Consider the following 16,051-nt stretch of genomic DNA (forward strand, 5'->3'; position numbering starts at 1 on the left):
CACAAATTTTATATGTTGTATTTTCATTTTAATTCAATTAAAAATATTTTTCAGTTTCTTTTTTATTTCTTTTTTGAATGCTAGGTTATTTATAAGTGTATTATTTATTTTCCAAATACTTAGAGATTTTACAGAGTATATTGATTTCTAATTTGATTCCATAGTGTCCAGGGAACTTTTTTTTAAAGATTTTATTCATTTACTTTAGAAAGAGAAAGAGAGAGCAAGGAGGAGAAGCAGAGGGAGAGGGACAAGCAGACTCCACGTTGAATATGGAGCCTGACACGAGACTTGATCCCACAACTCTGAGTTCATGACCTGAGCCAAAACCAAGAGTCAAGACACTTAACCAACTGAGCCACCCAGGCACCCCAGGGAACATATTTTTATATGACTGGAATTCTTTTAAATTTGTTGAAAGTTAAAATATAACCCAGAAATAGTATATTTTGATAAATGCTCCATATCTAGTTGGGGAAAAAAAAGGTATATTCTGCTATAAATATATATATATATATATATATATATATATATATATATATATATTCTATAAATATCAATTGTCATGTTGGTTATAGCATTGCTAAGGTCATCTATAACTGGTTATTTTCTGTCTGTTTCAATTAGTTATTGAAAGAGGAGTATTGAGGGATGCCTGGGTGGCTCAGTAGTTGAGCGTCTGCCTTCAGCTCAGGGCATGATCCTGGAGTCCTGGAATCGAGTTCCACTTCGGACTCCCATGAGAAGCCTGCTTCTCCCTCTGCCTGTGTCTCTGTCTCTCTGTGCCTCTCATGAAATAAATAAATAAAATCTTTAAAAATGAAAGAAAGAGGAGTAATGAAATCTTTCATTATAATTGTGATTTTGTCTGCTTTCTTGCAGAAATACCCATTTCGGCTTCACTTTAGAAACTCTGTTATTCAGTTCATAAACATTTAGAAGTGTTATGTCTGCTTCTTGAATTGGTCTTTTAACATTATAATGTGATCCTTTTTACAACGAGGAACATTCTTTGCTCTGAAATCTACTGTATGACATTCATATGGCCACTCTGGCATTCTTTTGACTAGTGTTGCTGGTTTTAACCTATTTGTGCTTCACATTTAAAATACATTTGCTGTAAGCTCCATACTTCCATCTAGCATTTTAATCTAATCTGACACTCTTGCCTTTTAATTGGGGCATTTAGACCATTTTTACTTAGTGCAAGTACTGATATGGTTAAATTTAAATCATTTTGTTTTTTTGTTTTCTGTTCCATCTATTCATCTTCTTTTCATCTTTCTCTGCCTCACTTGATTAAATGAGTATATTTTATTATTCTACTTTATCTGTTTTGTTGACATATTAGCTGTAATTGTGTTTAGTAGTTGCTTTAGGTTTTATAGTATACATCTTTAACTTATCACAGTCTATCCTCAAATAATGTACTACTTCATCTACACTATAAAAACCTTATCATAATATACTTCTACTACTCCCCTCCCAGTCTTAATGCTATTGCCCTATATTTTACTTATATATATGTTATAAACCCCACAGTACTTGTTATTTGTTTAACCAGTCAATTATATTTCAAAGAGTTAAATAATAAGAAAAAAATCTTATATATTTGCCCATGTAGTTACAATTTTTGGTTCTCACCATTTCTTTCTGTTGATCCATATTTTTGTCTGGTATGATAATTCTTCCACCTAAAGGACTTTCTTTACATTTCTTATAATGTAGATCTGCTGGTGATTAATTCTTTCAGCTTTTATATGTCTAAAAACATCGATTTCATCTTTTGAGGGGAAAAAACATTTTAAACTGGCTATAAAATTCTAGGTTGACAGGATTTTTATTTTCCATTCAGACTTTAAAGATATCAATCCACTGTCTCTGACTTGCCTCCATTACTCACAAGAAATATGCTATTGTCCTTATCTTTATTTATATGTAATGTGTTTCTCTTTTCCTCTGGGTGCTTTACAGGTTTTCTCTTCATGATTGCTTTTGGACAATTTGATTAAATTATTTGTACCATGTAGTTTTCTTCATGTTTCTTATGCTTGAAGTTTTTTGAAATCTCTTGATCTGTGGGTTAATAGTTTTCATTAAATTTGAAAACATTTCAGCCATTATTTTTGGAAATAGTTTTTCTGGATCTCTCCCTCTTCTGTTTTTTGGGGACTCCAATTACACATATATTGATCACTTAAATTTGCCCCACAGCTCACTTACTGATCCTCTTTTAATTTATTTCTATTCTTTGTCCCTATCTATATTTCACTTTGTATGGTTTCTATTGCTTTGTTTTCCAGTTCATTTATCTTTTCTTCTGAAATGTCTAATCTGCTATTAATTCCATTTAGTGTATTTTTGCTCTCAGACATTGTTGTTTTCATCTTCAGAATTTTAATTTGGGACTTTAAAAGTATCTTTCTTGTCTCTATTCATTTCTTTAAATACAGTGAATATCATTATGGTAACTATTTTAACACTCTTGTCTTAATTCTAACATCTGTGTTAGGTTTAGTCCAGTTTTAGTTGTTTGATTTGTCTCATTATAGATTGTATTATTTCAATTTTTGCATGCTTGGTAATCTTTGATTATATGCTAGATAGTTTTTTAGAGAGGATATGGGGAGGAGCATAGGGAGGAGAGAGAGAATCCCAAGCAGGCTCTACACCCAGCACAGAGCCCAACACAAGCTCAGTCTCTCAACCCTGAGATCATGACCTGAGCTAAAATCAAGAATTGAACATACCTGACTGAGTCACCCAGGTGCTCCCAATTATTTTATATTTTACTTTGTTGGATTCTGAATGTTTTTGTATTCCTATAAATGTTTCTGAATTTTGTTCAGGGTCACAGTTAAGTTATTTTGAAATTATTTGATCCTTTTGGGTCTTGCTTTTAAGATTTGTTAGACAGGACCAGGGCAGCATTTAGTCTAGCACTAATTATTCTCCCCTACTGAAACAAGACCCATCTAACCAGTACCCTATGAATTGTGAAGTTGAATTGAAAATAAAGAATTTATATGACTTCTTTACAGATTTTTTTCCTGCAGAAGGGGAGTTGGGAAAGGGAGTAATAACTGGAGAGGTAAATAGAGTCAAGAGAGGATATTATAAGAGTGAGAAAATAACTGCATGTTTGAATAATGATGGAAACAATGCAGTACAGAGAAAAAAAGTGATACTATAGGATAGAGAAGGGAGAATTTCTAGAGCCATATCCTAGAGTAGATGAAAAGGCTCTAGTGTATAAGAGGAGGTACTACCTTTAGATAGGGGTATGGTATCTTTAATTCATCTATGATAACAGGCAGGAGGGCAGAGTATATAGATAAGATGCTATTAGGAGCGAAACTGTAGTGGTGGGAGTTTGTAGAAGTTCTCATCTGATACCTACAATTTTGACAGTAAAATATGAAACAAGATCGTCAGCCGAAAGTCAGGATGAGAAAGGAAGTGTTAGAACTTGGAAACAGAGAAAGTAGTACAAAATAGCAACCTGGGAGATGGGGGATGGGGCGGATAAGTAAGTGGACAAAAAAGTCTAAGTCTAACTGCCAGACCTCATCAAGGGTCCACTTGAGGTTCATTGTCATGAATTTAAAGCAAATCCAATCATGATGCATTTGAGCTTTCTCTACCCACACTCAGGTGCACAGGTGCAGCCTCAGAACAGGCAGAGGGTTAGATTTTATAGATAGGAGGAAGTAAGAAAGGGAAAAAGGAGTAGAGAGTGTATGCAAAGGAGTAATTAAGATGATTGGCTGTGGGATGTGAGCTGTGTAAAGAGGGAAGATAAACATTATGGAAGAGAGATAGGGACATGGTGATGGGACTAGCAGATTGTTGGCCAGTGGGACTGAAGAATGGTTGGGATTAGAGTACCTTCTGGAAGGGATGAGCTGTGAAAGGGTAGGTCAGGGTTTCGGGTATTCATAAAGACAAAGTCTAGAACAGTGCTACTTAACAAATAGGCCATACACTGCAACTAATCTATGAACTGCTTGTTACTGATCAATGAGGTGAGTTCAGAAATTGAAAGTAAATGTTTAGGAGCACTACTGTGATATCCAATCATCTGATCAGTGGACTTGTGTTTAGAATGTCTTGAATTTTAAAATCTCATTTGCTATTAATATTTGTTGTATCTTATAAAACTGTCAGTCTGTAACAGATTGGATAAAACAACAACAGAAATCTGATCCTTCTCCACAACTAAAGTATTGCTCTAGATGATCATCATGTAAGTTATCTGAGAAGGGTGGAGGGTAAGGTCATTGGAAAAGAAGAGGTGAAAGGACCAACTCCTTGAATTTTGAAGTCACCATCACCCATTGCCTTCTGAGATAGAAGCCCTTGGGATTGCACAGCTCCAGGGGGCAGCCTTCTCACTGTATACTACGTGTACACCACAAATCCAGAATACAATGTGAATGGTGCTCTCTGAGTGTTCAAGAAGGTGGCCATTGTTATCTCCATTTTACAGATGGGAAGGCAGACTCCCAAGTTCACACAACCAGCCAAGGAAGGAACCGAAGTTTGAACTTAGGTGTGGTGTGTCTGTCACACCAAAGCTAGACTCTGTTCTATACACCACTCTTTGTCATGTGCTTATGGTTATGGTGACAGCATAGTCATAAGCCTCATTAGAACTAGAAAAAAATGCTTTTTGGGAATGTGTTGTGATCCACATGGCGAAGCCAAGCATTTCAGTTTCCTTAGAATCACTCTTGTTCAATCTGCTGTAGTAATCCATAGCCAGTTGCTGCCTAGACCCTCATCTCTCCAGTTTGTCTTTGTTGAATCAAGAGGCTGAAGCACCTCAGGAATCCAATATCCAGTATCCACCACAGGATTTCCGACACTTTGTTTCGTGTGCTTTAGTAATTACTTATGTATTAGAAACATTTTCTGAATAATAGTTTACAGAATGATAAGATTATGAGGAATTTTAACACTTTTCTCTTTTTCCCAAAATTTGTGTGATGGGTCCATTACTCTGATGATTTGAAAAAGTCAGTTATAGAGCTATATTCTAAACCAGCTTGTTCATGTAGAAACTCTTTAAGACTCTTAGGTCTTTGACAGGAGCTGAATAGGCCTGGTTTCCCACTGAGCTGGAGTCCCAGCCACATGGGAGGCCTCAGTGTTTCCATATAAGTTGGTATTGGTTCTGTCCCATTCTCCCTAGGTGCATGGAGTTTCTGAGGAATTAATCTAAAAACAAAGAAAGCATTAATCTCTTAGAGTTTTCCTGGTTTCCTCCAATCCTTGGCTCTCCAGTGGGCCGAAGCAAGTACAACAGTAGAATTAATTTATAAAGCTTGTCCAAGTGTCACAGGATGACAGATTCTTCTGGAAAGTCCTCCTGGAGCTCTGAGTCTATAATGCTTACACAACACATAGGACACAGTATCAGAATTATGGGCTTATGCGTCCACATGTCCTTCTAGGCTACCATCAAGAAGGCATAGCCTATGGCCCAGCACAGGGCCTGCCACATAGTAGGTGCTCAGTAACAATAATTTGAATAAGTTAATGGGTAACTGATGCTCAGTGTGCATAAATATTTTCATGGTGATGTGTTTAATCTTTTCTACCTTAAGAAATTCACTACTGTTAATGTATATTAGTGTACCTGGGAAGAACTTTTGGACTTACCAAAATAAGACTTTTTTTTTTTTTTAAACATTTGGCTTTTCACCTCAGGAAGATGTGGAAGAAATAAAGAACCCAGATAAGCAAATATAACTGGACAGGATGAGATGTGCTTATTCAGTTTGGTTTAAAATAATAATCAAAATAAAAAATAGGAGCACAATTTTACTTTGAAAAATAGCACTGCAAATCAGTTTTGGTGTGGAGGAAGGAATCGTTAAAATATTTTAATATGGTAAAATGCTAATCATCACAATTATTATTAAAAGTAACTTAAGGGACGCCTGGGTGGCTCAGCAGTTAAGCACCTGCCTTCCGCCCAGGGCGTGATCCTGGAGTCCCGGGATTGAGTCCCGTATTGGGCTCCCTGCATGGAGCCTGCTTCTCCCTCTGCCTGTGTCTCTGCCTCTCTCTCTCCCTGTGACTCTCATGAATAAATAAATAAAATCTTTAAAAAAAATAAAAGTAACTTAAAATCTTTCATTAGCTTTATAAGCACAACTAGAATTTTTAAATATGGTTATTAATTATTGTTGTTAATATGAGGTTGAAAACCTGATCTTCTTCTGGGAGACTGAGTGTCAGGATGGGTGAATTTTAAAATATGCCTAAAACCTGAGAACTACCAAATGAAATTTGGCTTTTCTTTTCATCTATCTTGCCAGATCGCTCATTTCATCACTAAGAAATGCAACTGACATGCCAGGCAAAATAGATATACACCAAGTTTCACATCATTTATTTTTTATGAATTTGTATTCCAGTCAGATGGGGAATACTTTGATCTCAATATGTACCTCATTGATGTTAAGAGTCTAGACTCACTGTAATGGCTACAGTAAAAATAAGATATTTTTCCTGGGTTCATCTACCAAAAAAAAACATAAAAACTAGCACAAGCTTAACTATTATATATAAATAGAGAATTCTCCTCTTCTGGATTTGAAGGTTAAATAAAATACAGAGCAGACAGTTCCATCCCTAGTTTTTTTTTTATTATACCTTTTGAAATAATTTGTATATACCTTTTAAATAATTTCAAGTGCCACAAAAAATAATGTTAATAGCTCAAAATCAAAAGTTAAAAAAAAAACCTAAGTATGATTTTTAAAAATCTTTTTCTCCTCAAGCGTTTTACGATGGGATAATGAGACAGATGTCTCTCAACTGGAAGGACATTTTGGCATTGTTATGTGTGCTGACTGGTAAGTACATAAAAATCATAAAAGTCCTGTTAGGAAAAATAGCTTTGCTGGAGTAATTGGGCTGTGCTGCTTTGCTGACGGCTAAGCAAAGTCAACAAATGAAGCACAAAGCCACCTTAACCTCAACAAATTAATATTCATCTCCATGTGACAGTTATAAGGTAGTCTTCTATCACACAGTAACTTCTACCACATTATTTCCCAAAGATTGATTTTGAGAAGCATTTCCATTTTCTGGAATTGCCTCTGTTTCATGCTTGACGTATCAGTAAATGGACGACTTAGGCAAATTGCAAATAATTATGGCTCGGAGAGGAATAGTCTGGAGAAAAAGGAGTTTATCAACACAAACAGCTCAATTAGCTTACTTCTTAGGAGAGATCTGACTATTGATATAAGGGAATATAGGTACATGTGTGTACACACACATATATGCTCCGACAAACCAATCCATTTGTGCAATATCTTTGGGGAAATATCTTTTCTTAAAATGTATGTTTGCTACCTAAATTTTCAGTGTCTTCAATTAAGATATTTAATTATACGCAAAACAGGAATTATAACATTACATTTTATTGTTATGCAAATAACATTAAAATCTCTGTCAGGTGCCTGCTTTTTAAAAATAATTTACATTAGATATTTTGTCTTCTTGTTTGGCTCAGTCTACTTACTGTCAATGAAGTCTGATCCTAAGTTACAGGATAAATATGTATCAAACCTTAATAATTATCTCAAATAATCTTAGGTATTTCCTTCATGCGTGTTGAATAATAACTATTTCAGCATATGGAAACATTGACAGTTCAAAAATATTTTCCCCGGGAAGAGTAAGATCTTATTTGTAGTTTCATTATGTTTTTACAACACTTGAGACTTGAAAACACAACAAGTTCAGATTCTGAAGAAGTTCTGTTGTATTGATCAACCCAATTATAAGATCCAGAACCTGGAGATAGATGACTTCCCTCAAGGGGAGTTAAATGAGATTTTCAAGCAGTCATTACTATTCTTATTTTAAAATTAAGACTTTCAATAGGTAACTCCTCTATGTAAGTCACTGGAATCAGATCTACTTTCTTTTTTTTTTTTCTTCTGAAAAATACTTCCCCATGGAAAATAAGTGCCCTATTCTATTTCTAGCTGAGATTTTCTAGCTTTCCATGGCCCTTTTAGTGTCTTTGCACCCAATTTCGGAAAAACCTTGCACCCAAAGAGGGAAAAACAGCTTTTGGACTAATCATTGATATTGTGCCTAATGCTATATCCCTCACCTAATCCAAAAATAAGGAGCTAAGACCTCACCATATGATTTGAACAAGTAATTTAGTAAATGCCTCTCCTCACCAAATATGAGAAAGGATCCTCCAGGTTTCATTGCACAGATGAAGATAATGCTGGCAGGATCAGATCAGATTAAGCATGAAAGTCAGATCAGAGAGCAGCAGAAAGAAGGAAGGAGGGCAGCATCTTCTTGGAGGTTTAGATGAGGGTTGCACCCGTGGGCTCCGACATGTGGAGAAAGTCAGCTCTGGCTAGGAGATTCGAGTTTAAATGTGTCCTTCACAAAAATATCAGAACAGCCTGGCTTTGTCAGACCTTGTGTTATGGACACTCACACCATGTCATCCTATTTGTACCAGAAAGACAAGCAGAGGAAGTAAGATTTAAGCTCTTTTCTGATTAATGTTCTCGGTGAGGTTAAAAATAGCCACACAACATGTTTGAGAAATAGTCTTTTTTCCCTAGCGAACAACAGGGTCACGTACAACTGATATACATAATGCATATTCAGTGAAGACTTTCATTACAAATACATAACGCAGTACAATGTTAGATGTACACACACACACACACACACACACACATTTAGTAGCTATGTGAGAATTTACGGATTCAAATGAATTAAGTACACCCAAGTTTTATTTTATAAATGGCTTTTCTATGCGTGAGGTGTTAAGTTGGGTTTTTTTCCCCCTGGTGTTGTAAGTGCCAGAATGTCAGGCTGTTTATAATTTCCCATTTGTAAATGTGAAACATTAAGCTACTCTCACTGCAATGCTGATATTATTTCCAAAAGAAATGCTTTGGTAATGGTCTCTCTTCATATTCACAGGGATGGGTAAGCTGCTTAGAAACTTAGAAAGCACGGTGATATTTATAATATGCATGTTGTGCACAAAGCAGTGAAGCACAGACTCTGGGCGCTCTTTATGTCCTGTCAATTTGGTGTCTCTCTGTCAGTTATTCTGTGGGTGCTGTTTCTAGGGACAGGCAGGCAGACTATGCTGCATTTTTTTTTTTTTTACAGTGTCACAGAGGAGGGGAATAAAAACAACAACAAAAAACCCTCTCTTTAGACACTACCTCCAAGATGAAACCTGAAATACTCGGTGGCAGAAATAGGTGCCACACATAAATAGATCACACTGTCTCACACCACCCTTTGGTTATTGTCAGTCAATGAGATCTGGATTAGGCCATAGGAATATGAAGCAAGAGTTGGAGTTCAAATATTAGGTACATGGATTAAATTCCTTATTGAAGCATTTCCAGCAAGGGTGGCATTGTCTGATTCTCTGAATAGCTAACCACTGGTACTGCTTGATCCCATTTACATGAAAACAAGCTCTATTCACAAACCTATTCCAAACCCACATTGTGGTTCAAGTAAAATGCACATGATTACAACGAGCGGGTGATATGTTTATGTTTTTAAATCATTCATATATTCATATATTTACATTCAAACATTCATAAACCCGTGGGCTATGGGGGAAATAACTTATTTCCCAGAAAAGACAGTCTTCTTAGTTCACATCTACATTTAGGAGCTCAACTAGATTATAAAATAAAGAGGCAAACTGTGAAAGCTAGTCATTATTTCACCTTTCAGCATACTTGACAATGAAATATAGTTTCATGGTTCAACAGTTCCTAAATAACTTGTAAAATGTCAACTTTGAAATAAACAGAAGGAAAAATCGAGGTACAGCCACACCTGCAAAGGATGCTGTTGACAAACATCAAAATATTAGAATATTCAACCACAGGTATAGGAAAAAACCTGCCTATTAAGTTCCTTGGTTGACTTATTTAACATCGAATTCCATAGAAGCGTTCCTTTCTGCTGGAATGCAGTCCAGCCCGGTCCTTGCTGAGTTGAGAATAGCAAGTGATTGTTAATTTTCAGCCTGCCTTTCTACACTCCTGTTCAATCACAATTATCTAAGAGTCTGGAAGTAAGATGTTGTGTTTTTTTTTTTTTTTTAATCCAATGAATGCTTTCAGTGTATGTTTGATGGCCTTCCAGTTTATTGTAGCTCTGCAAAAATAAAAAAATGATTCCATACGTAGGAATTATCTAAAAGCTTGGAAAGCAGGTCTGAAATGCCATCCATAGCCTGACACAATGATTGAGCTAGGTCTGCAGGACAGTCCACACCATGTCTGCACACACAGTCTGAGACTTTAAGGCGGAGAGACATAGTGGCAGGGGAAGGTTACACCACCTCACTGGCTCCCTTAGCATTTTTACACTACATATAGTGGATTGTTTCTTTTTTTTTTTTTTTTTTTGTCTTTCTAAATTATGAAAAAAGTTTGGTGTTTAAGGTATTTTTATGGAAGAATTTTTTTTTTTCTCAAAACAGCCTCTGGAATATCTTCATTTTCTTCCAGATGCTGTGATCATGGATAGTTCTAAATCACCACCTTTACACCTGAAAAACCCTTTAACACGAATGCAGCCAGTCCTTTCACCTCATACCTAAAATTCAGTCCCAGAGAAGATAAACAGACTGCCAGAGATCGGGGCCCCCTGGGTGAGAGCCCCAAGGGAGATCAGAACCTCCATCAGTCCCCGGCTCCCCAACCATCAGTGGATAAAAACTGTTAGAGGCCATTCTTCTGCTGCAAGTTAAATCTACAACAAGGAATTTAACTTCACATATCACCTTAAAGATTACACAGAGGTCTCCTTTCTGTGGATGCTCCCAGAGAAATGCCTCTTTGTCGGCTACACTAATTTATTTCCCTCTGAGTAGAGAAGTAGATGCCTGCGCTCTGCGTAAAACTCTGACTGACCCTATGGGAGGCAGGGAAAGTGGTGGCCCGGTACCTTCCCTTTGTCGAGAAATCTGTGATTCAGATCAATGGAACAAAGCAAGTTGATTCCACAAGTCCATTACATAGAGGGTCGTGTGTGTGTGTGTGTGTGTGTGTGTGTGTGTGTGTGTGTGTTTTAATGGCCAAACTAGACTGACTGTCCATGTATTTTGATCAGTAACGGAAGGGAGAGTTGAAATGCTATCTCCATTCTAATCAGTGACCCACTCAGCCTTTTTTAAGTAGATCCACTTAAGCTACTGTTGTTCTCTGAGCCCATTAGGACTTATTTAAGGGGTGAATTTTCAGATTATGTATCATTCCCACTAAAGCACATTGAAATTGCTCATATGACATATCCTACAAAGCATTATAAATTCTGCATCAGAGGTAAGTAGAAAGGTGAGCTTGCTGGGAATAAAGGCTTATTCAAGAATGATAGAAATTGCTTTGAGGAAATTTAATTTGGAAGGATGGAGTAGACAACATCACCATTCAAACAACTGTGTTTGGAATGGGTGCTTGAGTGTTTAAGTCACATTCTCCAGTGAGCTGCAATGTTAATATCTTTGTCACGTCACCAATGTTGACTGTTGTTCTTTATAAGATTACGTTTTAAGCTCGGTTTTTAAGGGGCTGATTATTTATTGGTGACAGAAATTGCTGTGCATCCTATAGGATGCACAGGTATAAACTGAAGACTGCTCTTTTGCTTAATGTTGTATATCCCAACCAGCCAGCTCTCCAGCAGGCCTGAGAAACTGACAGATTTTCCTACAGCAATTAGTCTTCTTAAAAAAAAAAAACAGAGGGCCACCTGGCTGGCTCAGTTGGTGGAGTGTGCAACTCTTGCTTTCAGGGTTGTGAGTTCAAGCCCCATGTTGGGTGTAGAGATTACTTAAAAATAAAATCTTAAAAAATACACACACATACAACAGGATGCTTAATTATTAAAATTTAAGATAGTATCACTGCACTAAAGAGTAAGGTATATAGTCCTGAAAACTTTAAAAACCACACAGATTTTGAGTCCTTTCTCATCAACCCTTAATGATTATTAATCACCAATTAGTATGACTTACAGGCATTTGAATCAGATACATTCTACACTCTAAGATTTAAGTATTTTTTAATGGAATGATACGAAAATTTTCCCCTCGCGCATTGTCAGGTTATCCTGGTTGATGGATGGAGTGGGATAAGGTTCCCATTCTAGACATGATTTCTAACTCATCTTGAAAGGATTCTTTTTCCATTGCTCAAAACATCCTTTTATAGAAGAATCTTTTAGCGAACACACCGTAGTTGAACCCAAGCACTGACTTCTTGGCAAATTCTCATAAACTGTTATCCCCACTCCTCTTTCTCAAATGAGAGAATTGGAAAATGGACGCCTGGGTGGCTCAGTGACTGAGCATCTGCCTTCAGCTCAGAGTGTGATCCCAGGGTCCCAGGATCCTGCTTCTCCCTCTGCCTATGTCTCTGTGTGTGTGTGTGTCTCTCTCTCTGTCTCATGGATAAATAAATAAAATATTTTTTTAAAAAAGAGAGAGAGTTGGGAAAGAACTGGATTGGTGAGACATTCCTACCTAAGCGTTTATTCTTCCTTAATACCAGTAAAGGAGTGTGTACACCCTGTTTTAGGGTCACTGAAACCAACACTCTACATAGGCTGCTTGATTTCAAGGACCATGTTGATCTGCTAGTCAGCCAGTGAGCAGGTACTTACAGAGTTCCTTCTAGGTGTATATGTTGTGCTAGCACTTGCAGCGCATAAATGAATAGAGACCAGAAGCTCTTTATTTTATTCCTAGCTTGTCTCCAGGGCCTGAAACAGCTCATAGTATATAGTAGGTATTCAACAAATATTTGTCAGCTAATATATATTATCGATGTGATGGCCATATCAGCCACATAGGTGGGCCTTTTTTTTTTTTTTTTTTTTTTTCTAAATAGGTGGGCCTTTACTGACCAGGAAAACTGAGGCCTTTTGTGGAGACCTCACATATAGCAGAAAGGTCAGAGTCGGAGTGCTGTTAAACCCTACACTGTACTCCCCACTTGCCTGTAGTGTGACTCCATATGGCAGCCCTCCTACTAACAGCAGATAGTCACCCTTAGCTCAGATAAGGTGAGGCAGGGCCCTAGAATAGGTGGTACTTACTCATGCTATATGAGGAGTAGGGTCCTACAGCAAACTGCAGCATTAGAAGGGGTGGGGGATAGGGGGCTCCATGGAGGCCCCTCATGGGATGACTGATGCACAAGGCTGCTCAGTGCTCTAGCCCACAAGTCCCAGAGAAGGGAAATCGGCCCCAAGCAGACTGACCCAACCAAAGGAGTGACAGAGCAATAATAGAAATTCTCAAAAGACCAAAGGAGGAAAATGAAAAATCACAGAGAAGTGGGGGGAAAAAAAAATCAATGTGAAAGTCAAAGGAGAAAAACCCAGAGTTGCTGTGGTCTCTGTGACACCTAGCCCAAATCTGGTCTTTGTTTTTGAAACTGTTTACTCCTGAGTCGTTGGTTGAGTCTGACCTCAGCACTGTTCTTAGTCACTAAAGACCATCATCACCTGAGATCTGTTCTGTGATTTGGGCATCACAGGTGTTTGTTTCTGGAGGGTGGCCTCACAGTACCCTCAGTGGGCCAATGGCCCAGGTCTACAGAGACTAGGCTCTAATGATGGGAAGTGTTTCATCTCAACCAGATGATTCCCCCAAACACCAGCTTAGACTTTATCCCTTTAACACTAACACATGGCCCAGTCATGTGTGAATCCTGGCCAATTGCACGTTGATGACTTGGCTTTGGTCGGATAACACTGACCACAATCTTTTTTTCTTCCAGTGAGACACTTGAATGGAGGGAAACAATTTCTCCCTTTTTGGTGTTGAGTAAACATGTGTAATTACCCTTGTACTTACCTCCATTAGTATCATTAAACTTGGAAACCCAATTTAATCTGGATTCTGCTCTCTTCTCAATGTCAGCCTGTTTCTGGACCAATACAGAGCAAGCCTTGTTGATGCAATAAAGAGATTACTCCAGCCCAGAGTAAGTATGTTTCTATTTTCTCCTGAACACTGGCTTCAGAATAATTAGTCTGTGCACAAAGATGGAGAGAGTAATGGAATGGCAGGATTAATGTCATGTAATACTTTAATACTTATTATGTCCAACTTCAATTGGGTCTTCTGATCTATCAGATTCTTTCCTAATCATAACTAGGAAACTTCTTACCCTTGGCCTTCTGATAAGGAACACAGTGGGTAGTAAAATAAATGAAACCGCTTCAAAGATAGTGTGAGATTATTTTTATCAAAGAATTTCTTGAGTCTTTTCCTTTGATAACAATATCTTCATATTAAAGTAGAAGTATGATATTGAAAGTTTTCTGTTGACTTCTGTCATTTTAAATCCCTTCAATGGTAACCTTTGTCATTGGGTATTTATTTATTGCAAAAAAATATTTTTTTTCTTTTTCTTTCTGTTTATATCAAAGAAAAAGGACTTCAGATGAATCTGTATATTAAAAGTTCTTCGCTTTAAAAGGAAGCCATTATTTACATATTATAAACATTAGGTCACAATGAAGCCAAGCATGGCATAAAATATTGTGCACATTTTTACATTTATATATCCATTTATGCCTGTGAGTAAATTACAGAGTTTGTAGCCACTCTTATTTTGTTGGGCTGTTACACTAAGCTAGGAGGTCCTGCAGCCTAACCGGAGAGTTAATATACATCTATTTAAAGTAAGAAAACGAGTTTAAAGCTCATGCATTTAAAAAAAAATCTTATAAGTATGGAAGACTCTTGCTGTGCCATAGGAATTTAAAATAGGTTAACAATGTTAATGCAGTCTAAGACAGGAACTCATATTTATCGGAGAAAGGGCTGCAGTGTGCATGTGTGTGGAGAGTATTTTCTGAAGTTTTGTTTCGAAAGTCTTTTTAAGAAGGTTTGCTCTAGTCTTCTGACCTCGGTGAGACTTCCAGACTAATACCTTTCAATCTTTCTTTTATATCTTTTTCACATTGAAAGTCCCCAGAGCAATTTGATAATCGTCCTTTGCCTTACACTGTTGCTTTTTATTTTGTTATCTCTATATAGCTCAGAAACTTTAAATAGGCCTCTCAGAGGAGTAACCACAGCTTGGTAAGTGGTAATCAATTAAATTAAATTGGCCTTCTCAATTCCCCCTGTGAGGCGGGTAGTAGGTCTTGAGGCAAGGAAGGGGCATGCTCCAGTCTATTGATGGCTGCAGCCATGGTTGAGTGAGCAGCCCAAGTTGAGGGTAGAAGAAGGAATTGGGGGCCTCTTCATCCCTCCTGTTAGCCTTGGGTGATTCTTGTGAGCATTTGCAAGGTCAGGATTTTCAGAGAGGGCATGGAGATTCTTGGATGTAAAGGCCTCTGTGAAAATGTATCATACAAAAGTACAATGCTTTCAAGGACTCTGGATCTCACACGGCACAAACTGTACTTCACCAACACCCTTCAAAGCCTATTTGTGGCAAATACTCCATTTTGCAGAGACTTGCATGATTTACCTAGGATCTATTGTAAGTCATTCGAATGATTTACAATAGAAGACTGTCCAGGCTGTGAATAGTCCTAAATGCAGACTGGACTGGAATCTCTAGCAGCTCTCCTGTACCCTTTATTAAACCCTAAACCTTGCCCGGAGTGTGGCTTCACACAGCAGCCCTCCTAGTGACAGCTGACACTGTTAGCTCGGAGAAAGAAGAGCCAGGGCCCCGGAGTAGGATGGCTGATGCACAAGGCTGCCGGGTGTTCTAGCCTATGGTGTACAAGACCCACCATATGAGAGGAACTCCAAGCTGTGAGTGGCACGTGGATATACTGAAATCACTGCTCAGGAATCTCATCCCCATTGAGAGCTCGGGGGAGGCAGGGCACTTGCACTCCTGGGGCCTCCACCAGGTGGGCCATAGAAGGGTCACACACACTTGGCAGTGGCCACCAGCAGCTCCATATCCTGTGCCTGCGGACTGGAAGAGTTCCCAGAGCTGGGGGTAACCAGAGCAAAAACGGAACCCTTCCTCTTCCA

The 16,051-nt window shown here is 37.9% G+C and overlaps 1 protein-coding gene across 6 annotated transcripts in view; it reads left to right on the forward strand.

Moving 5' to 3' along the window:
• CAMKMT (calmodulin-lysine N-methyltransferase) overlaps window positions 1–16,051 on the forward strand; it is a 389,938-nt gene that overhangs the window by 359,454 nt on the left and 14,433 nt on the right. For all 6 annotated transcript variants that reach the window (XR_012003334.1, XM_072768219.1, XM_072768223.1 and 3 more), the window contains 2 exons: window positions 6,792–6,866; window positions 13,967–14,030. Coding sequence is in view for 5 of the 6 variants with exons in the window: in XM_072768219.1 (XP_072624320.1) it covers window positions 6,792–6,866; window positions 13,967–14,030 (139 nt within the window). In the remaining variant the exon portion in view is untranslated. The remainder of the gene's footprint in view (window positions 1–6,791; window positions 6,867–13,966; window positions 14,031–16,051) is intronic.

The sequence above is a fragment of the Canis lupus genome, chromosome 11, assembly GCF_048164855.1.
Source record: "Canis lupus baileyi chromosome 11, mCanLup2.hap1, whole genome shotgun sequence".
NCBI lineage: Eukaryota > Metazoa > Chordata > Mammalia > Carnivora > Canidae > Canis > Canis lupus.